This window comes from Bos mutus, chromosome X (assembly GCF_027580195.1).
Source record: "Bos mutus isolate GX-2022 chromosome X, NWIPB_WYAK_1.1, whole genome shotgun sequence".
Classification (NCBI taxonomy): Eukaryota; Metazoa; Chordata; class Mammalia; order Artiodactyla; family Bovidae; genus Bos; species Bos mutus.
In genome coordinates, this window is record NC_091646.1 from 100215106 (window position 1) to 100239385 (window position 24280).

Below are 24280 nucleotides of genomic sequence, written 5' to 3' on the forward strand. Positions count from 1 at the left end.
CATGCATAAAATAGCTAGTGGGAAGCTGCTATACAGCGCAGGGAGCTCAGCTCAGCACTCTGTGATGACCTGGAGGAGTGGGATGTGGGGACGAAAGGGAGGCTCAGGAAGGAGGGGATATATGTATACTTATAGCTGATTCACGTTGTTCTACAGCAGAAACTAACACAACATTTTAAAGCAATTATCTTTCAATTAAAAGAAAATCTGTGTTCAGGACTTTGAGGAAGAAAGTGAAAATCAAAATACACTAATAGATACCCTTGGCCATGTGCATCATGTAATCTAAGGGGAGCTGAAATCTAGATATGACCGAAGTGAGATGGATGCTGAACTCAGGGACCAAGAGCCACACTAAGGCAGTGGTGAGTGTATGGGGTTAATCTGCACTGTTGTCAGATTCTGCCTGGCTTTCCTGCCATCTGTGCAATGATTCCTCTTTATGGTTCCCACTCAAGTGATATTTACTTGTGGTTACTAGAAATGCATGTTATTATCCAGAAGACAATGGCTCCATTTTTATTAACATTGTCTTTGTCCAGGTTTCCCCACTGACATTTAAGAAATCTGATTTCTAACCTTTCTATTACGCCAAGCAAAGTGATTGTGAATCACTTCTTTTTAGAGATATGAATTCATATTCATGGAGTTTAACTGCCTCTCTCCATGGGCATTTATTGTGATCCTTTTATGTATGTATTTATGAGAAAATAGAATAATATTTGCTATCAATTCCTATAACAACTTTCTTCATTTCAGAATGATTTGTATGATATTCCACTGATGTGAAATTAAATAAAGATGAAAATATCAGATATAATTTTTGTATCTACATGGTCAAACAGATTTCTGTCCACTTCTCTTTGTATTTTTTTAATATATAATTCACATACCATAAAATTCATAGTTTTAAAATGTGTGATTTGGTGGTATATACTATATTCAAAAAGCCATGCCACCATCACCACTGTCTTAACTCCAGAATGCTTTTGTCATTCCCAGAAGGAACCCCGTGACTCTTTAATATAATATTTTAGTGGCCGCTTTTCAAAAACTGTAAGTTCAACAGAGTGATGTGTCAAAATATCATATTATCTATGAACTATTTAAGGGTCTTAGGCTCCATACAATGCCACATTTTAGTGAAGAGATAGTAACTTGGATTTGGATAATCCCATTCTTATTTAGAATGTACACACTGGTTCCTTCCATTTGGAGTCAGAAGGAACTCAAAGGTTTTAGATGAAGTCCATGTAAACAGTGCTTTTATCAACATTCAGTTCAGTGCAGACGCTCAGTCGTGTCTGACTCTTTGCAATCCCATGAACCGCAACACACCAGGCCTCCCTGTCCATCACCAAACTCATGTCCATTGAGTCGGTGATGCCATCCAACCATCTCATCCTCTGGCGTCCCCTTCTCCTCCTGCCCTCAATCTTTCCCAGCATCAGGGTCTTTTCAAATGAGTCAACTCTTCGCATGATGTGGCCAAAGTATTGGAGTTTCAGCTTCAACGTCAGTCCTTCCAATCAACACCTAGGACTGATCTCCTTTAGGATGGACTGGTTGGATCTCCTTGCAGTCCAAGGGACTCTCAAGAGTCTTCTTCAACACAACAGTTGAAAAGCATCAATTTTTCGGTGCTCAGCTTTCTTTATAGTCCAACTCTCACACCTGTACACGACTACTGGAAAAACCATATCCTTGACTAGACAGACCTTTGTTGACAAAGAAATGTCTCTGCTTTTTAATATGCTGTCTAGGTTGGTCATAACTTTCCTTTCAAGAAGTAAGCGTCTTTCAATTTCATGGCTGCAGTCACCATCTGCAGAGATTTTGGTGCCCCCCAAAATAAACTCAGCCATTGTTTCCTCATCTATTTGCAATGAAGTGATGGGACCAGGTGCCATGATCTTAGTTTTCTGAATGTTGAGCTTTAAGCCAACTTTTTCACTCTCCTCCTTCACTTTCGTCAAGAGGCTCTTTAGTTCTTCTTCACTTTCTGCCATAAGGGTGATGTTATCTGCATATCTGAGGTTATTGATATTTCTCCTGGCAATCTTGATTCCAGCTTGTGCTTCATCCAACCCAGTGTTTCTCATGATGTACTGCATATAAATTAAAAAAGCAGGGTGACAATATACAGCCTTGACATACTCCTTTTCCTATTTGGAACCAGTCTGTTGTTGCATGTCCAGTTCTAACTGTTGCTTCCTGACCTGCATACAAATTTCTCAAGAAGCAGGTCAGGTGGTCTGGTATTCCCATCTCTTTCAGAATTTTTCACAGTTGATTGTGATCCACACAGTCAAAGGCTTTGGCATAGTCAAGAAAGCAGAAATAGATGTTTTCTGGAAATTTCTTGCTTTTCCAATGATCCAGTGGATGTTGGCAATTTGGTCTCTGGTTCCTCTGCCTTTTCTAAAACCAGCTTGAACATCTGGAAGTTCATGGTTCACATATTGCTGAAGCCTGGCTTGGAGAATTTTGAGCATTATTTTACTAGCGTGTGAGATGAGTGCAATTGTGTGGTAGTTTGAGCATTCTTTGGCATTGCCTTTCTTTGGGATTGGAATGAAAACTGACCTTTTCCAGTCCTGTGGCCACTGCTGAGTTTTCCAAATTTGCTGGCATATTGAGTGCAGCCCTTTCACAGCATCATCTTTTAGAATTTGAAATAACTCAACTGGAATTCCATCACCTCCACTACCTTTGTTCGTAGTGATGCTTCCTAAGGCCCACTTGACTTCACATTCCAGGATGTCTGGCTCTAGGTGAGTGATCACACCATCGTGATTATCTGGGTCGTGAAGATCTTTTTTGTACAGTTCTTCTGTGTATTCTTGCCATCTCTTCTTAATATCTTCTGCTTCTGTTAGGTCCATACCATTTCTGTCCTTTATTGAACCCATCTTTGCATGAAATGTTCCCTTGGTATCTCTAATTTTCTTGAAGAGATCTAGTCTTTCCCATTCTATTGTTTTCCTCTATTTCTTTGCATTGATCGCCGAGGAAGGCTTTCTTATCTCTCCTTGCTATTCTTTGGAACTCTGCATTCAAATGGGTATATCGTTCCTTTTCTATTTTGCTTTTCACTTCTCTTCTTTTCACAACTATTTGTAAGGCCTCCTCAGACAGCCATTTTGCTTTTTTTCATTTCTTTTTCTTGGGGATGGTCTTGATTCCTGTCTCCTGTACAATGTCACAAACCTCTGTCCATAGTTCATCAGGCACTCGGTCTATCAGATCTAGTCCCTTAAATCTATTTCTCACTTCCACTGTATAATCATAAGGGATTTGATTTATGTCATACCTGAATGGTCTAGTGGTTTTCCCCACTTTTTTTCAATTTAAGTCTGAATTTAGCAATAAGGAGTTCATGATCTGAGCCACAGTTGGCTCCCGGTCTTGTTTTTGCTGACTGTATAGAGCTTTTCCATCTTTGGCTGCAAAGAATATAATCAGTCTGATTTCAGTGTTGACCATCTGGTGATGTCCATCTGTAGAGCCTTCTCTTGTGTTGCTGGAAGCGGGTATTTGCTATGGCCAGTGCATTCTCTTGGCAAAACTCTGTTAGCCTTTGCCCTGCTTCATTCTGTACTCCAAGGCCAAATTTGCCTGTTACTCCAGGTGTTTTGGAAAAGGCAATGGCACCCCACTCCAGTACTCTTGCCTGGAAAATCCCATGGACGGAGGAGCCTGGTGGGCTGCAGTCCATGGGGTCGCTAAGAGTCGGACGCGACTAAGCAACTTCACTTTCACTTTTCACTTTCATGCATTGGAGAAGGAAATGGCAACCCACTCCAGTGTTCTTGCCTGGAGAATCCCAGGGATGGGGGAGCCTGGTGGGCTGCCGTCTATGGGGTTACACAGAGTCTGAAACGACTGAAGTGACTTAGCTAGGTGTTTCTTGACTTCCTACTTTTGCATTCCAGTCTCTTATAATGAGAAGGACATCTTTTGGGGGTGTTAGTTCTAAAAGGACTTGTAGGTCTTCATAGAACCATTCAACTTCAGCTTCTTCAGCATTACTGGTTGGGGCATAAACTTGGATTACCATGATATTGAATGGTTTGCCTTGGAAATGAACAGAGATCATTCTGTCATTTTTGAGATTGCATCCAAGTACTGCATTTCAGACTCTTCTGTTGACTATGATGGCTACCCCATTTCTTCTAAGGGATTTCTCCCCACAGTAGTAGATATAATGGTCATCTGAATTAAATTCACGCATTCTAGTCCATCTTAGTTCGCTGATTCCTAGAATGTCGATGTTCACTCTTGCCATCTCCTGTTTGACCACTTCCAATTTGCCTTGATTCATGGGCTTAACATTCCAGGTTCCTATGCAATATTGCTCTTTACAGCATCAGACCTTGCTTCTATCACCAGTCACATCCACACCTGGGTGTTGTTTTTACTTTGGTTCCTCCCTTCATTCTTTCTGAAGTTATTTCTCTACTGATCTCCAGTAGCATATTGAACCAGAAAAATAACACCTGCACAGATCAAGCAAATCATAGCAGCACATATAGCCAAGTAAGTGATGCTGTCCTTGTACACAGAGATTCCGTTACCCAAACTATTCTCCTAAGTGAGGGAATTCATCTTTAGAAATTGCTCGTTAGAACATTGGGACCTCATGCATCACGTTAAAGATCCATAAATGTCCTCTCAATGGAGAAGAGAATATTCATGATCATATCAACCCAGTATTTGCATAGGCTGCTTCTGATCAACAGATTGTCATGATGCATGGCATCATGGAATCCTGCTCCGGTGCTCCAGAGACAGCTGAGAAGCCTCATGGGAGCCTTCTTCAGTCATTGCTACAAGGACCAAAATACTAGGAGATCAGGAACTCAGGCTTAGAATTTGACAAAATACCCTCATCTCTAATTGAAACAATTTATTTATGTAGTTGGTACAAATTATGCATGTAATATTTCATGACTGAGTACATCTTTTACCGTTAAAAAAAAAAAAGCCCCCACTTTTGGTTGTGAGATGAGTAGAATTCAGAATCTAGCAGTGTTGTATTCTTCCCATTACTTTGCCAATGCAGAATTTCTTCAGAAAGGGATCTAAATATAATTGTTAAGAATGTGCACTCTACTACTACTAAGTCACTTCAGTCATGTCCGACTCTGTGCGACCCCATAGACAGCAGCCCACCAGGTTCCCCCGTCCCTGGGATTCTCCAGGCAAGAACACTGGAGTGGGTTGCCATTTCCTTCTCCAATGCATGAAAGTGAAAAGTGAAAGTGAAGTCTCTCAGTTGTGTCCAACCCTCAACAACTCCATGGACTGCAGCCTTCCAGGCTCCTCCGTCCATGGGATTTTCCAGGCAAGAGTACTGGAGTGGTATTGCCTTCTCCGATGTGCACTCTAGAGGCAGACAAATCTGATTATGTATCCCAGGTTCCTCAGTTTTTACCCATGGAGCCTCAGGCAAAGTTTAACCTCTGTGACTTTTTTTTTCTTGTGTGTAAAATGATAATTCTCCAACTACCAACCTCATAGGGTTATTGTGTAGGAATAAAATCAGATGATGTTTGGACAGAGCTCCTCACAGAATTAGGCACATAACAAGTACTCAGTAGACATTAGTTGAGTTGTTTAGTCGCTAAGTCATGTCCAATTCTTTGCGACCCCGTGGACTGTAGCCCATCAGGCTCTTCTGTCAATGGGATTCTCTAGGCAAGAATACTACAGTGAGTTGCCATTCCCTTCTCCAAACATTAGTTAGCCATCCATTAACAAATGTTCACTGTTAGAATACCACTAGAAAAGGGCAAATGTTACTGACATCCCAAACAGAATACGACACCATGTAGTTCCCATGTGTCTGTTTTTGTTTTTTTTGGCTTTAAATAGTCTCATCTTCCATTTTGCCCTTGATTATTTCATACAGGCACTTCGAGGAGAAATTGCACCTCTCAAAGAGAATGTAAGCCACGTCAGTGACCTTGCTCGCCAACTCACCACGTTGGGCATTCAGCTTTCACCATATAATCTCAGCACTCTGGAAGACCTGAACACCAGATGGAAGCTTCTGCAGGTAGGCACATTATAAACATTGCAGTTTCTTCTCTCAATAAGGCAATATACAGATAAGGCTTGTTTGTAAGGAACAATGCAAGTAATTTCTTCATATGATACTCATGATAGTTTGTGAGTGTATGATATTTTGTATTATTTAATATTAATTATTTCATTTTTAAGCATATTAATATTAATTTTTAAATGGCTTAAACTTAGACTTTACTATATCTTGCAGTTAACATGGAAGATAATACTGAATCATGCTTTAAGAACTAAATTACTGGCATGCCATTACTTTGTACTATCATACCTTGGATTCTTAAAATGTCTTTCCTTTTGGAATCCTAACTTAAAACAAAAGTTAATGGTAGGACACATTCTAAATCTTTTAAAGAAAGGATATCCTACCACGAACCGACTCATGGAAGTTTTTCATAGTAAATAAAGGGAACGTAAGTGTGCTCAAGTTCATGCTTACTGGCTATGGGACCTTTAGCAAATTAACTTTTCTGTGTCTCCGTGTTTTATCTGAAGAAAATGGGAATGTTAAATGTTCCTAAAATATTGGTCTTTTGTTAGGATGAGTAAGTCAAAATACATGAGACGTGCTTAGTACAGTATTAGCTACATAGTAAAAAACCCTGTGAATTCTAGTTCTTGGTGTTACTGCAGTTATAATTGTTATTATTATAGCATACAGGTTTTCGAATCAGACTTACTTGAAGTCAGTTGACCTCTTTGCTTGTCCATTTCCTCATCTCCAGCATACTTGCTGTAATATTGAAGGGACTAATTGTTGTAGAGTTATTGGTACAGTACCTGGCTCATAGTAAGAACTCAGACAATGGAATGGTGAAAGAGATGTGTCTACACTTTCCCTTCATGAAGGCTACCACTAAGCTCCCACCCCTGCAACTGGTTTGATTATAGAACTAAAGAATTGTTTCTTCTCTTTTTCCAGTTTCATAAGATGCACAAAGTATGCTCCTGGGGACAGAGAGGAAAGAGGAAACTGGGTTTAAAAATATTTGCTTTCAGTGTTTTAGTAAGAAAAAAAATAATAAACCAGATTACTTTTCCTATATGCAGTCCATTTAGCGGTGTGATTAAAAGTCCTGTTGAAGAATTGTTAGATCTTTAATAAAAACAAGACCTCTCGAGATCTCATATTATTTTATTTTTGTTGTGATGATAGTCTTGAAATAAATGTATGATAGATTGTTATAAGTGGCATTGATTAAAGCCAGACAATATAGTTAAGAGATTACATGCGTTTCTATGTCTATTTGCCCCATAGTGGTTACATACTATTAAAATCTTATCAGTATCATCCTTAGTATATTTTTTTCATTTTAAACATAAATAAGGAAAGTAATAAATGTCCAAGGAAAACCAATGGTCGCATTTGTTCATTTCAAGCACTCTTGAACCATTATCTTAACATTACTTTTAGAGAGCTAAATGCCACATTTGCTTTCAGAATGTGATATAAATTTGTGAAAATGGCATATAATTTTACAAATGAGATAAAAATATTATGACTGACAGGAAAAGAAAGTTTAAAAAAATCAGTGTGAGTGATCCATCATAGTTGTACTATTTATTTAAATATAAAATATGAGAAAATAGTAACAGTTTGATTTTATCCATCCTTTAAAATGAATAAGGGACTTGGTTATAAATCTAGGAATGTACATAAAGAAGATAGGATGTTGTAGTAAAAAAAACTGTAGGAGTGAATGATAGAACACCTAACTGCAAACTGAAGCTCAGCTATTATTTGACCATATTATCTTTGGAAAGCCATTTGACCTCTAAAAGCTTCTATTTCCACATTTATAAAACAATATAATGCATTTTGTCTTAGGTCACAGTCTGTTCAGTCCTGATTCTGTATGTGCATATCTGGGGAATATCCACATATGTTGGAATTTAGTTTAGAATCAGTGGATTTGCTTCCTTTTCATAATACAAATGTGACTGACTGAAATTATATTCCTCCATCAGTATAATTCTAGCTTTTAAAACCCTCATCCCCAAACACCCTTATAGACAGCCTTCTCATAGTAAATGGTTCATTTTGTGGTATATGCTCTTATTGTGGCACAGTCCACATGTTGCCATTTTTTAATGTGACCTTAAGAGTAGACTTAAATGTTTTTTCTAGCAGAAAGGTGATAAATTCAAGGTTTTGAGTTGCACATAGCTGAGTCAACTTGATTCCATTCTTTTATCTGACCAGAATCTAACCACTCTGCTATATTATAAGTGCGAGTACTTGTTCAGAAAAGGAACAAAGCAAGAAATGAGGTTCACATCAAACAACTCTATCCCCATTACTGGAAGAGCAACTCATACAACCTATCGAGAACATTGTCCATTTAGAAGAAGAATGTGTGGGAGACTAAAGGATTACCCAGCTTCTGTGGAGGAGAGTGTAAGCCCACCATAATTGTGACATCACATTAATTCATTCACTTACGGTGCTATGTCAGTCAACGAAAATCATGATAAAAGTGAGAGTTCATCTTTGCTTCTGGATTTGCTCAGACAAAGAAAAAGCAAGAATGGAGAATTGGGGTAGTGGGAGGGTAGATATAAGTCTAAGAAAAAGAGTCTTACATTTGAGCAAATAGTGTAATTGAAGAAGTGGAATGACATACTACCAGGCTATAGGTACTTGATATCCGAATATCCTGGGTGTACCTTTGGGCCGGGTGGGAAGGCTGTACTGTGTCTTCTTGCTGTGTGTGGGCTTTTCTCTAGTTGCAGCAAATGGGGGCTACTCTCTAGTTGTGGTGTGCAGACTTCTTATTGTGGTGGCTTCTCTTGTGGAGCACAGTCTCTGGGATGCAAAAAAGTGAAAGTCAGTCAGTCGTGTCCAACTCTTTGCAACCCCATGGACTGTAGCCTGCCAGGCTTCTCTGTCCATGGAATTCTCCAGGCCAGAATACTGGAGTGGGTAGCCATTCCCTTCTCCAGGAGATCTTCCCAACCCAGGGATCGAAGCCAGGTCTCCCACATTGCAGGCATTTTCTTTACTGTCTGAGCCACCAGGGAAGCCCAGGGATTCAGTAATTGTGGCACACAGGCTCACTCGTTGTGGTTTAGTTGCTCTGCAGCATGTGGAATCTTCTGGGACCAGGGATCGAACCCGTATCCCTTGCATTGGCAGGCGGATTCTTATCGAGCCACCTGGGAAATCTGTCCTGGGTTTCTTACATGGGCCATTAATTTTACTTTAAAGAAAAGTCATGCTGGTTTTCTAGCTGTATGTAATATCTCTCAAAATGTTAGAAACAGATAAACCATATAGATCTGAACATCAACAGCAGGGTAAAACCCAGTCACAGAATATCTGTACATAGAAATAGAATGTATAGGCAGTTCTGGATTTATATTGAATCCACAAATAGAAGTATAGAGCCATTGCTTTGCCCATTTGAAACTCTCTGTGGGAATAAAATCCTGTTTTCTCCCTTAGAGTGGGCACATTAGTGTGAATGTTTCTATGACACCATTGGATGATGTGTTTCTGCAAAGGAAACCATTATTCCTTGTAATAGCAAAAAGTTTGCATGTACATTGTTTCACTTAATCCTCAAAACGTAATGATTATGTATTATGATTACATAATATCATCGTGTCCTTGTACAAGTAAGGAAATTGAGACTTAGAGACGGTAAGTGACACATTCAAAGTCACACAGCTTTTAAGCGGCAGTCACAATCTAAATCAGATCTGAGCTGCAACTCCCTACTCTCTGTTGCCTTGTCTCACAGTGGACTTAACAAAGTCATACTTTACAGCTGTTTTGGGCAACACAATATTTCACTTTTTTTTCCCATGCTTCCCCTCGTTTTTAAATGATCCTCAGGGATATTAACTTTGAAAGCTTCCTTTGCAAACCAATGGATTAATGAGCCCCAGTTCAATGTACCCCTTAAAACCATACCTGTCGTTTCAAATATAAAATTATAAAGCATTATATTTCTCATTGTCTTTAGAATTCAGCAATTGTACTAAAAGCAACCAAAAGTGAATTTAATGAGTTAGCCTTTAAAGTGGAACCAATGTTAATATCTTATCCGGGAGAAATGAGTATTGAAACCAAACGGGAAGAAAATTAAACTGATGATAAACCCTTCTAATTTTGAAGCAGTGCACATACTTTTAGTGCCAAAGTTGTGCTCTTTAGTCACCAAACACAAGTACTATAGGGAATATTCTATAAGAAAGTACAAGAGGGAATATTCTATAAGAAAGTACTACTAGGGAATGTTCTACCCATTTCTCACCCTCATGAGTAAACCCATGAATAGCAACAGAAGCTGAAAATACACTTTAATATAAAGAGTAAATGCTTTGTTGACTGTAGGATGTATGAAATGTAATCTCTTGAAAAATATTAAATATGAAGACATTTCTCTGTGTGACATTCTTTAAATATGTTTAAGGACAGCATCATGAATTATGTATGTTTTTAAAGGTTTCCCAAAAGTTTTCCAAAGTCATATGGACAGTTTTGCACTCTATCTTCACATCTTTGCGGTAACTTGATGTCACGGGGATCTAGACCCTCATCTTCTATACACTCCCTTCCTTCTTTCATTCTTTGCTTCTTCTTTTGTTTAGTTGGCACTGATTAAGCAGCTACTGGGTACCAAGCAAACATTGTCATTGTCGTATCTGGTCCAAGGACATCATGACCAAAACTCTCTTCACCACTTGTGCCAACTTAAGCAAAGTTTTATAGATATATTTTCTTTCATTACTTCCATCATGTCCCACCCTCCCTCCCTTTCTCCATCTTATAAACAAAATATATATATATATGCTATTGTGACACTAATACTATAAAAGTAGTACCTTTTCAGATCTCCTATTTACAAATTGTGCAATAGTTTCTGACTGAGAGTTTGATCTCCATAATCAAATTAGCAAGATTCATGGAAGGAACCATATTTAGCTGGGCAACAGAAATATTTTCATGGCTTCATTTAAAAAAAACTAAATAAAAATTTTAATTAAAAAAATTAAAAATTCCAACAGAGCAGTTTATGTTCTTTACTTGGGTGGGAGAGCTTTTTGAAGCAGGCTATCTCTCACTCTCTCTTTCTCTGTCCTTTTCATTATTGAGCACATGATTTGATCCTTTAAATGAACTGATGGATTTTGAACATTTTCATCATATTTTTTTTTTAAGGATCTTGTACTAATCATTTTATGTTGTGCTTTATGGAGCCCCTTCTAGGTAGGCAGTATAGGTGACCTGGGCCGATTCCTCTTAGAAATAATGTGGACCCATTACCAACTGAAGGCTTCCCTGGTGGCTCAGACAATAAAGAATCTCCCTATAATACAGGAGACCCAGGTTTGATCCCTAGGTTGGGAAGACCCCCTGGAGAAGGAAATGGCAGCCCACTCCAGTATTCTTGCCTGGAGAATCCCATGGACTGAGGAGCCTGGCGGGCTACAGTCTATGGGGTCACAAAGAGTTGGACATGACTGAGCAACTAACACTTTTTTTTACCCACTGAGGGCTGGTCTACCGATATCTGCTTTGCATGCCTTCCCTGGACTTTTTCTTTAACAAGACCAGAAATGATTCTCCTTGTGGTTATATCACAGAACTCTGAAGAAAATGATACATCTGTGGCCATTCTCAAAGGAAATGTTTTCCTGCATCAGTGGTTCTAAAATGTTCATGACACCAGAAGACTTACTAAAACACAGATCACTATGTGACTGCTGTGGATGGGCCCCACTTGGGAAGTTTTTGATTCAGTAGGTCGGGAATGGGGCCTGAGATTCTGCAGTTCTAACTAGCCCCCAAGTGAGGCTGATGCTGCTGATCCAGAGCTCATGCTTTAAGAAATGTTATTCTATATTAAGCACTTGCTGAGTACAGCTGAGTTTAAAAGATTTTTAAATAATTATATACACACACACACACACGTGTGTGTGTGTGTGTGTGCTCAGTTGCTGCAGTCATATTCAACTCAAGTGACCCTATGGACTGTAGCCCACCAGTCTCCTCTCTCCGTGGGATTTTCCAATAGAAAACATCTCATGGTACCTTGCACAAGTCATATATATATGTGTATATATATATATATATATATATATATATATAGAGAAGACAATGGCACCCTACTCCAGTACTCTTGCCTGGAAAATCTCATAGGCGAAGGAGCCTGGTAGGCTGCAGTCCATGGGGTCACAAAGAGTCAGACACGACTGAGTGACTTCACTTTTTTCACTTTCATGCATTGGAGAAGGAAATGGCAACCCACTCCAGTGCTCTTGCCTGGAGAATCCCAGGGACGGGGAGCCTGGTGGGCTGCCGTCTATGGGGTCGCACAGAGTCGGACACGACTGAAGCGACTTAGCAGCAGCAGTAGCAGCATATATATATATATATATATATATATATATATGTATATATATACACATGACTGTGGGGTTAGACTGTGGGAAATAAGTATAATGTCATTCAGAAAATTCTATATTAGAGGAATGTTACAGTGCTACAGAAACATGGAGACCCAAGCACTTGACTTATCTTTCAGGCAGAGAGAAGAGGGTAAAGGGAAACTTAGTAGATTCCTGGTAACACCATATGAAATTATAAATCCAAAACTGTGAATATGGATAAATATAATAAACATAATGTAAATAATTTAGAGTTACTGTATTTCATGACACATGATCTAGAACTATGCTTTCCACTCTGATAGCTACATGTGGATACTGAGCCCTTGAATGTAGCCAGTCCAAATTGAGGTGTGTTGAAAGACTTTGTACCAAAAAAAGAATGTAAACTATCTCATTAATATTTTTTATACTGATTATATGCTGAAGTGATAATATTTGATGTACTTGGTTAAGTAAAATATATCATATAATTAATCTCACACATTTCTTTTTTTTTAATCGTTTGAAGTTAGGCATTTCTCTTAAAAATGAACACAGTGAGCCTGTAGCTTCAAGTAAAACACCTGACAGTGTTTGTTTCTTTTTTTTACTTTTTTAATGTGTCTACTAGAAAATTGTAAATAGTGTATGCAACTCTCGTTCTATTTCTGTTGGATACTACTGGTCTAGAAAGTAGTTCTCAAAACCTAACATGGATAAATGTCACCTGCAGAGCTGGTTGAAACAGCCCTCAAAACTCAGTAGGTTTTGGCTGAGCCTATGATTCTGCATTTCTGTCAAGCTCCCAGGAGATGCTGTTGATCTGTGACCACCCGTAAAATTCATCCTCAAACTGTGGGTCACAGAGTTTTATAGAGAGGTGTGGAAATATAGTTTTGCATGAAGCACCATCTGTAGTTTCAGCACACGATTGTCTTGCCCATATACCGATTGTTATTCAGTCACTGAGTTGTGTCCGACTCTTTGTGACCCCATGGACTGCAGTACACCAGTCTTCCCTGTCCTTCACTATCTCCTGGAGCTTGCTCAAACTCATGTCCATTGAGTCCGTGATGCCATCCATCCTCTGTCGCCCCCTTCTCCTCCTGCCTTCAACCTTTCCCGGCATCAGGGTCTTTTCCAGTGAGTTGGCTCTTTGTATCATGTGGCCAAAGTATTGGAGCTTCAGCATCAGCCCTTCCAATGAATATTCAGGGTTGATTTCCTTTAGGACTGACTGGTTTGACCCATATACCAGCATTTTTCATAAATTAGTAACTGCAGTTGTGTTATTAAAGTCATACAGATTTTTATCAGCTGATCACTTTTTCAGAATTAACAGATATTAAATAGTACTTTAATCATGTGCTGCTGCTGCTGCTACTAAGCTGCTTCAGTCGTGTCCGACTCTGTGCAACCCCATAGATGGCAGCCCACCAGGCTCCCCCGTCCCTGGGATTCTCCAGGCAAGAACACTGGAGTGGGTTGCCATTTCCTTCTCCAATGCATGAAAGTGAAAAGTGAAAGATAAGTTGCCCAGTCATGTCTGACTCTCAGCGACCATGTGGGGATCCTCTAATTCTTGGAAAGTTAAAAAAGGATCCACAGGATTGAAAGACTGAAAGCCAGTATACAAAAATACTGTGGGAAAAATTACTCAAACACATTCTAAACTGTAGGTAGCTTCTATAAAAAGATTTCAACTAGAACATCAAGTTTGATGTGCCCATGGGCAGGAGTTTTTGTTTTCAAGTGGAGGATAAAGGAAATGGAAAGAACAAGGGAAAAGAAGAATGTTTGTTTTAGAAAAGGTTAGATCACAGAAGGATTTGTTGACATTAGGAATAGATTGACCTATGACAAAAAGGACAATTAGGTTCAAGGAAAATATCTTTTCAGTAAAGAAAGAACAATCATTTATGCTGAACCTCATCTTTGTTTAAAAAAAAAAAAGAGGAAGTGAACAATGTCCATTAAATATTTAAAAGAATGTATAAATCTGAATGTCCAGCCTAGTCGCAGCCCGTAGAACATGCTTAGGGCAAAGGGCGTGTCAAGCTTATGTACATTTTCCTCAGTCAGTGTGGCTTACAGTGTTTTTACAGCTAATTGTACTTTAGTCGAGAGGAATGATACTGAAGTTGCCCAGGTAACCCTGAAAGTAACATAGACCAGATGTTCCAGAGTCCATCCTCCCTTACCCCAAAGAAGAATCTAGTTTTCAGAGGCATACTTTATTTTGTCAAAAGCCACCAGGATGTGCAGAACTATAGGGAGAAAAATGAGTGAGGTCGGGAGGGTGACCAAAACAGTTTTATGAGGTACAAAATGAGAATACAGCCAGTAGGAGCCAAAGAGATATTTATCAGTTAGAGAGGATGCAAGGCATATTCATTGTTTAGACCGACTCATCATAAGATACTGGTTTGGTTACCTGAATGCTTGATCTTTCTGGACCACTTACTTTCTGATTTGTTTTCATAAGGAACACTTTTTGCTAGTTTTGAAGCCAGCTACTATGGCAATACAGATAACTGTTTCATTATTGTTTTCAAAGATGGCCTGGGCTCCTGTTAGATGTGTTCAAACAGCATTTTTATGTACGTATGCATGTATGTATTTCTCTTAGCTTCTTGATCTCTTTAATTTCTCCCCAGAAATACACATATAATGACGAGTACTTAAAATTGCCCCAGTGCTCATATTCTCTTTTCCTTCTCCCTCAGTGTACAGCTGACATTTGCCCTTGGCTCACAACTCTCACTGCGTTTTTCATTTTTCTTCCAAGTGTCCTTCTCCCTCCAGGCTGACCTCCCTTTGCTCACTGCAGCCTGACCTCGCCCCAGCCATTCTTCTGCATTTGTTTGCCCCGATGGTTTGCATCTTTGCTTTTCCCAGTCTCCCGCTGCGTGTGAACCTCCCCCCCACCACTTGGCCAGCAGCTGCTCACATTTCCCAGGCTACGTCATGCACAACATTCAAAGAGCTGCTGTTTTCACATTTCCACCAGAGAGACGCCCCCTCTCCTTCTTCCCTCCACATTCCTCTAGAAATAACCCCCATTCAGAACATATGAAAAGCTGCATGTTAAAGCCAACTCTGTAAGTAGGACTGGAAGCTGGCTGATGAAATTCAGAAATGCTATTTGTAAAGGTCAGTACCACAAAGGGCATTTTAAATTAATATAGGCCATCTTAAAGTTTCTCAATTCTTACCAATTCTGTAATGTCCTTAAAATCATCAGCATTATGACAGAAGTTCTCCCTTCAATTAATATAGTCATTAATCTCAGAGGTAGAGATGTGGTTGGAAAATATAAATTAGAAAGTATTAGAAATACAGGTGGTTTTCTTTTGACACAAGGTCATACTTTTGGGGCCAATGCCATTGCACCCTATAGATTTTGAGAATAATTGATTTTAGTCAGTTATGCATTGCTGAAATTAATCATGGATTGTACTCATGCTTTGAAGCCTCACAATCACCCTTTGAGGTAGATATTATTTTTATCCTTGTTTTACAAGTGAGGAGATTGAGAAACCAAAAGGTTAGGTGCCTGCCTGAGGTCACACAGCTGGTAAGTGAGAGAATCAGGATTTGAACCCAGGCAGCCTGGCTGGTGAGTCTCTCAGAATAACTATCTATGCAGTACCACTTCTTTGCTCTAAAGTTAGACATGACAGTATTTCCTCTTCTTTTACAATCCAAACCTTGAAGCAGAAAGTATAACTTCCTCCTAATGTTTATTAATTTGTCAGGAAGCACCTGCATTAAGAATTTAGGAAATGCAGATTTAAAGTAGGATGAGTTGGTGAATCTCAGACCACCATCTTAGGAGTAGCCTGTTGAGCATGGAGGCGGAATCACTCAGACAAAAAAGGAGAATCTCATTCGCAGAACCAGGAGTACTTAATCATTAGTTCTTCCTGAAGTGAGCTGAAATACACTTTCATTCAATACATAGTTTCCATTTAAGAAATATTTTTCTAGTCCCTACGCTGTGCCAGACTCTGTGCTATATAGTAGGGGTGCAGTCATGGAAATAGTAAGAAGTCTCTGCCCTAATGGGGATTATAGTTTCTTGGAAAGACAGACATTTTAGAAGTTCCCATATATTAATAATAATTACAAATTGTTATGAATGTGATAAGAGAAAATGTAGGGCATATACTGAGAACCTAACCTTGTGTGTGTATGTGTGTCTTGTGTGTTGTGGTGAGGGTGGGCAGCAGGAAAGGCTGATCAGGAAGACTTGCCAGAGAAAGTAGCCTTCCAGCTGAAACCTAAAGGATGAAAACAGGTTAGCTAAGTGACTTTGCTATTCATCTGCAGCTTTTATTCTGAATGGCCTGAAGCTTAGAACTAACAAACTAAAAACAGAATAGAAAAATTCCAGTATGTAAATTTAATTACTAAGAATCATTTGAAGTAATGGGCTGCAGAGTTAATATATAATTAAGTCACATCAAAAGAAGATTTCCTATCATTTTCTTAGACAGCATTCGGTTTCCTTGCTTCGTAGTACTTAGGAAAACCTTTCTTTTTTATTTTATTTTATTTTTAAACTTTACATAATTGTATTAGTTTTGCCAAATATCAAAATGAATCTGCCACAGGTATACATGTGTTCCCCATCCTGAATCTATAGCTATGTGTTTATTAAAAGTTTATCTGCACCCCTTTGAATGTCAGCTCCATGAAGGCAGAGGCCCTAACTACCATATCTACTGATAATAGGCAGGTAGTATCTGTTACATAGTAAGCATTCAGTAAAATATTTCTTAAATTGCTGAATGCATGAAGTTGTGGGAGAGGGAGTGGGTGGGATGATTTGGGAGAATGGCATTGAAATACATATAATATCATGTATGGAACGAGTCGCCAGTCCAGGTTCGATGCACGATGCTGGATGCTTGGGGCTGGGGCACTGGGATGACCCAGAGGGATGGTATGGGGAGGGAGGAGGGAGGAGGGTTCAGGATGGGGAACACATGTATACCTGTGACAGATTCATTTTGATGTTTTGCAAAACCAATACAATATTGTAAAGTTTAAAAATAAAATAAAATTTTTAAAAAAAATGAAAAAAAAAATGCTGTTGAAAACCAAGTGGATAGTTATACCACAGAGGGTATATTAGGAAACAAAACTATTATTTCTGAAGAAACAGTATTCATGTCTTAATAAGTTAAATAACTTTCAAAAATTCCAAAAAGAAAAATAATTCATCAAAAATTAAATGTGCATCCTTCCACTCTGTGGTGAACATGCCCTGTCTTCCTCCAGGGGATCTTCCCAACCCAGGGATTGAACTCAGGTCTCCCACATAGAGGGCAAATTCTTTACCATCTAAGCTGCCAGGTGTAATTGACATATAATTATACTCATTTTATGTCTACAACATAATGGTTTGATATTTGCATCTATTGTGAAATGATCAGCACAGTTAGTCCAATTAACTTTCGTTACCATACCTAGTTACAAAATCTTGTTTCTTGCAATGAGAACTTCTAAAATACACTCTTTTAGCATCTTTCAAATATGCAATACAGTATTATTAACTGTAGTTGTCATGCTGTACATTACATCCCTGTGACAACTTATTCTACAACAGACAGTTTGTACCTTTTGACTCCTTTCACCCACCCACCCTCACCTCTGAAAGCCACCAATCTCTTCTCTGTGTCTATATATTTATTTTTTGTGTTATTTGTTTCAGATTTCACACGTTAGTGAGATCACACAGCTGCCATCTTCCTCTGACTGATTTCACTTACACATAACGCCCTCAAGGTCCATCTATGTTGTCACAAATGACAAGATTTCATTATACACTTTCTTTATCTGTTCATCTGTCAGTGGCCCCTTAGGTTTTCCCCACGTCTTGGCTATTATAAATAATACTGCAATGAATTTGTAGAAAATATAGATGAATTTTCATTTTCTAGTTTACTATAAATAGAATATACAGTATACGCTCTTTTTTGGCCTCATTTCTTTTGGTCGGCATACTTATCTTGAGATTCATCCATAGTCTTATACAAATCATTAGTTTTTTCCTGTCTGTGGCTGAGTAGTATTCCATTATATGAAAATACTCCAGTTTGTTTGTTCATTCACCTTTTAGTGGACTTCTGGGTTGTTTCCAATTTGGGGCTATTACAGATAAAGCTTCTATGAATATTCATGTACAAGTCTTTAAATGGACTTACATTTTTATTTTTCTTGAGTAAATGCCTAGTAGACAGACAGCTAGATTATATGGTAGATGTGTGTTTAACCTATTAAGAAACTGACAAACTGTTTTCCAAAGCAGCTGTACCATTTTACATTCACACCAGCAGTGGATGAGAGTGCTAATTCTTTCATATCCTCCCTAAATTTTGATATGGTCAATCTTTTACAGTTTAGCCATTTCAATACATATATAGTAGTATCTCATGTGGTTTTAATTTGCATTTCCCTAATGTCTAATGCGGAGAAGGCAATGGCAACCCACTCCAGTACTCTTGCCTGGAAAATCCCAGGGACCGGGGAGCCTGGTGGGCTGCCATCTGTGGGGTCGCACAGAGTCGGACACAACTGAAGTGACTTAGCAGCAGCAGCAGCAGCAATGTCTAATGATGTAACTTCCAGCTTTCTTGATTTGTGTCTTTATATTTAATGTGTGTTTCTTGTAGGCAGCATATATTTGGATTTTGCTGTTTGAAAATCCAATCTGACAGTCGCTATTAATTGGGAATATTTAAACCATTTATATATAATGTACTTATTGATCTAGTTTGGTATAAACCTATCATCAAACTACTTATTTTTGCCTGATCCCATTGATTCTTTGTTTGCTTGTCCCTCTTTTCTTTGTTTAGATTAATTGTAATTAATGAATCCATTATCTCCTACATTGGCTTATTAGCTGTAATTCTGTTTTGTTATTTAGTGGTTGCTTTAGGGTTTATAGTATACATCTGTAACTTATCACAGAGTATCTTCAAGTAGAAGTAGACCCCTTCACATATGATATAAGAAACTATTTTGTATTTCTGCCTTTCCTAAGTGTGTGCTGTTATTTGATCCTTTGGGGTCTTTTAAGATGAAGTGGGATTAGACTGACTGACAGTCTAGGGCTCACTCTTCCCCATTACTGAGACAAGACTATTCTGTGTACACTATCCAATGCCCTGTGAATCGCGAGGCCTCCACTATGTTTGGTAGGAAAGAGGCACTGTCCCCTGCCATATACGAGTGCTGGACCCTGTTTCTTCTAATCCTTCCTGGGGATTTTTCTCCCAGCTTCCTGTCATTTCCTCACACATATGTGGTCAGTACGTGGCTAAATACTGGAGAAAGACCCTCCATAGATCTCTCGGTTTCTCTCTTTGCACAGCTCTTCCTCTGTGGGCTTCTGGCCTATGAATTCTAGCTATCCTGGTCTTCTCTGACTCTCAATTCCTTCCCCTCAACTCTGGGAGTCTACCAGGATACTCCTAGCTTCTTTATCCCCATGCTGTGGTCTGGAAACTCTCTCAAAGTAGTAATCTAGGACTGCCCTAGGGCTCACCTCATACATTTTCCATCTCCCAGGGGTCACTGTGCTTCCGTGCATGATATCCATTGTCTTACAATGCATTGTTACATATATTTTGTCCATATTTTCGTTATTTCAAGGCAGAAGTTAAATTTGGTCCTTATTGCTCCATCTTGTTCAGAAGCAGGGGTCCTAAAATAGCTTTTGAAGTACTGGGTTTCCCTCCCCCCTTGATTTGGAGATGATATGCAAAGAATTTTGGAGGAAAACACATAATTAGTTGATAATGGGCAATCCTCCAGACACAGAGATGCTATTAGGCACTTACCAACATTGCACATACTTTGTTTTTCTTTCACAATAGCAGTGATTGCCTCATACTGTGTCCATCATACTTTTTTGCCTAGTTGTATTTAGGGCCTTTCTTTTGTAATCAACTTGGCTAAGCTTCTGCAGGCCTTCATCTGTATCTAAAGATTCTCAGCAGGGCCTAAAACCAAAGCCATATAACAAGGTGCTCCAAGCATAAATTAGCCAATAGGACAGCAGCTAAACCTACTTTTTGAAAGAGCTGAATGTGTCCGTGTGTTTCACTGCTTTAAAAATATCCACTTTGAGTTACTGAATATTTTAATATTCTTAACTTTGCACATCAGTAATCATTCTTTACAAGCTTCTGTTTAATTATTTTTAATGCTATATCATTTAATGGCCAATGTACTACCATGAATGTTGTATCTGAAGAGAGATAACTGGCTTAAGTTGTTACCACTCATCAGTTCAGAGGATTTTAGTCCTGAAAGTCCAGAAAGCCAACCCTTGATTTGACAGACATCATATGATATGTCATAGTTCACACAACTAGTTCATAATGGAACCAGAACCTGAAACATGTTAAGTATTCTAACAGTCTTTCATTTTATTGTTAAAAATGCATCCTTCCGTTTAAATATTATATATTTTGAAACCTTTTAAAAAGGAATTGCTTATCCACATTCCACCAGTCTTGCAAGGTCCATGTGAAACAATGAGATAAAGACTGTGAAAGTGCTTCAGAAACTATTAAATACTATGAAAATGTAAGTTTTATTATTAGAATAGCTGTTCACTTCGGTGAAGCCTTGCTAAACTTCTTCGCTTTTCTGAACTTGATTATTCAGTATCTTTTCTAATACATTTGTTCTTCCTTTCTAAGAATTTAATCCTTTCTGCCCTGCTGGGTTGTAAAAAGAGCTTTCTTCTTTTCTAGAACTTAATGATTTTTATGGTATTATCCATCTAGTGGGTTCCCACTAAATACATGTAAATAAATAAATAAAATTGAACCACATTTCTTTCTAGATTTGTGGGGGCAAAGACTATTCTTACCCTTAAAACGAAAGTGTTAGTTGCTCAGTCACGTCTGACTCTTTGCAACACCGTGAACTGTAGCTCACCAGGCTTATCTGTCCATGGGATTCTCCAGGCAAGAATACTTGGAGTGGGTGGCCATGCCCTTCTCCAGGGGATCTTCCCAACCCAGGGATTGACCCCAGGTCTCCCACATTGCAGGCAGATTCTTTACTGTCTGAGCTCCTAAGGAGCTCTTTAAAAGAAAAGGTACTTTCAAAGATTAGATATGATAACTCTTGCTCTTTTATATTTGCAACGAAATTGTTTTAATTTGTCTTATATTCAACTGATGCATCATATCTGCATCTCCTTGTTAAACCTGAACAGACTTCCAGGTTAACGTGAGCATTTCTAACAGCTGCCTATACTAACAAGAAAAAGAAGGGATGAGGGCAGAGTCGTGAACTTCACATTTTTCCCTCTGAACTGTAGTTCCTTTCCTCTGAATTGGCATTCCTTTCCTATGAATTATAGCTTACATTTCTCTATTGTCTCAGTTTGACTTAGTCTTTCTAAATAGGTACTTCTGTTTCCATCAATAATATCTACGGAATTACCACTTAATGTGCTTTCTTTCTGTAACATAGGAAACTCACATATGTGGGTGGATCACTCTAGCCCTGGCACTTAGGAAATATAAAAGGCTTTTGAATTGTTTCCAACAAGTCAGGACTCCTAATTCTCATGCACAGCTTTCCCTTCAGACTCTTTAAAGTTTTAGGGGCAATAAAGTTATCCACAGGGTTGGAGCTGTGGTGCTACCCTTGGAAATTTTAACGTTAGCCTTGACTTGACTCCATCATCCATCACGTATCTCAGTGTATTTCTGTGCAATACATAGAATTTTCCTTTCAGAGTTATCTTTCCTCTTTCTGAATGCTACCTGCTGCCTGTCTGCTTAGTGTACTCTGTTAAATCCTCTCCTTCTCCATGGGTAGTGGCCTGTTACCTGCTGGGCAAATTAGATGCTGATCCTGGTCACTGCAGCTTCCTTTCCGGCTTTTTCTGCTGCTACATCAAGCATAAGAGTTCTCTGTTGGTAGTCAGGCTCGATCTCTGGGAAGGTGGGACAAGTTGTCCTCAGGCCTCAAAGGAGTATTGTTTAATCTCCAGGGTGCAGTGGAGACACTGTTACTTCCATTTCCCCAAATCCAATCCCTCTGTTCTATATACACACACACACACCCTTTCCCCTGGCTTGTTCTGGATCTACCTTCTTCCAGGTGACCCTGCTTACAGAGAGGGGCCTCAACCCTGGGGAATGAATAATGATAGCCCTGAGCTATTTCATGGTGATCCACTGGTCCCAGTCTTCCTGCCAAGGATCAACCGTGGACATTTAATGTAATCTCAGGCAATAAGATATTGACACAGAGTGAGGCCTGCTAGGGAGTATCTGAGAAAGGTTTTCCTCACCCAAGGAACTAAACAGACATTCTTGACCTTTTGGATGCTATGCCTACTTCTTCCCTATATCTGGAATGTTCTTCCTCCAGCTATCTGTATGAGTAACTCGGTCAGTTTCTTCCAGTCTTGCTCAAATCTCAGCTTCTTAAAGAAACCTCTTTGAAAATTAACCCCCTCTTTAAACAGCAACCTGCCTTACCTCCTCCTTCCCAGTCATCTCAATTCAATCCCCCTTACCATGTCGTGGTAATTCTACAAAGACACCCCCCACCACAAATCATGCCTCCAGTATAGCCTCCCACACTGAACCTGGGCTGACCTTGTATTACAGATCAAAGGCAGAAGTGACATAACAAGACCCAAGCCTAGATCAGAAGAAGCCTTGCAGCTTCTATCTTGGTCACTTGGAATACCTGGGGGGAACTGAGCTACTGTGAAAGAAGTATGACTACTGTAAGGCTACTGTGCTGTGAGGAGCTCTAAGCTAGCCCTGGAGAAGCTGGGAGAAGGAGCATGCAAGGACATGGAGAAGATGCATGCAAGGACAAAAATGCATGGCAAGCCCCCAGCTGTTGTCGCCTTCATCCTTATGTGAGGCACCAGATATGAGCAGGAAAAACTACACAGGGCATCCATTTCAGTCGAGCCTTCAGATCACTCTGGCTCCAGCTGCCATCTGACTGTAAAACACACAAAAGACCTCAAACAAAAAGCACCCAGCTGAGCCCATAGTGATAACATACTACAGAATTAACATATTTAATATGCTTGTTGTATTGTCTGCCTCCCACCATGAGACAGCAAGCTTCAGGAAAGCCAGTGATCTTGTCTGTTTTGTTTGCTACCATGTCCAAAGCACCGAAGAACAGTTCTTAGCTTGGGAAATATTTACTGAATGAACACATGAATGAATGAATGAACAGGAACTCAAGTAGCCTTTCATGAATATGTAGAGAGTTCCCTAAGGATTGCAGAGTGGAAACATGGGAAGAACCTAAGTTCTGATAATGCTGCTGTTCTCATCAATTACCCAGTCCTCTGCCCTGGCCTGTGCATTCCTGTTTAAGCCATTCTGTGCTGAGTTTTCCATTACCTGTAGCAGAAAGGATTCCATCTGGCACCATGTCTTTCAGATCATTCTAATTTGGAGCCATAGGACTCAGATATGACTGAACCAGAAGATGAACCCAAGTGGCACCCACCCCCACCATGACATTCTCAAAACCACTCTTCTCATTACTGAGACTTTCCTACTGAGCAAAACCCCTAGTTTATAATATGTTCTTTCCTTAGTCCTTCTCCCAAGAGACCTTCTTGGTCTACAACAGGTTTCTGGAGAGCAACCAATATCTTTATGATGACTGTAACACACTTCTGGATATGTAAGTCCGGAACTGACTACAGCTTGAGCTTTGTCTCAGTCACCTATGTCCCCATCCCATGAATTGGCCGCACCTACCTCAGTGTCTCAAACCGAAGCTGGAACAATGCTTC

General features: G+C 39.3%; 1 protein-coding gene across 7 annotated transcripts in view; it reads left to right on the top strand.

Annotated features, from left to right (window-relative positions):
* DMD (dystrophin) overlaps positions 1-24280 on the top strand; it is a 2671852-nt gene that overhangs the window by 2316700 nt on the left and 330872 nt on the right. For all 7 annotated transcript variants that reach the window (XM_070365439.1, XM_070365442.1, XM_070365443.1 and 4 more), the window contains one exon: positions 5915-6061. In XM_070365439.1, the coding sequence (XP_070221540.1) occupies positions 5915-6061 (147 nt within the window). The remainder of the gene's footprint in view (positions 1-5914; positions 6062-24280) is intronic.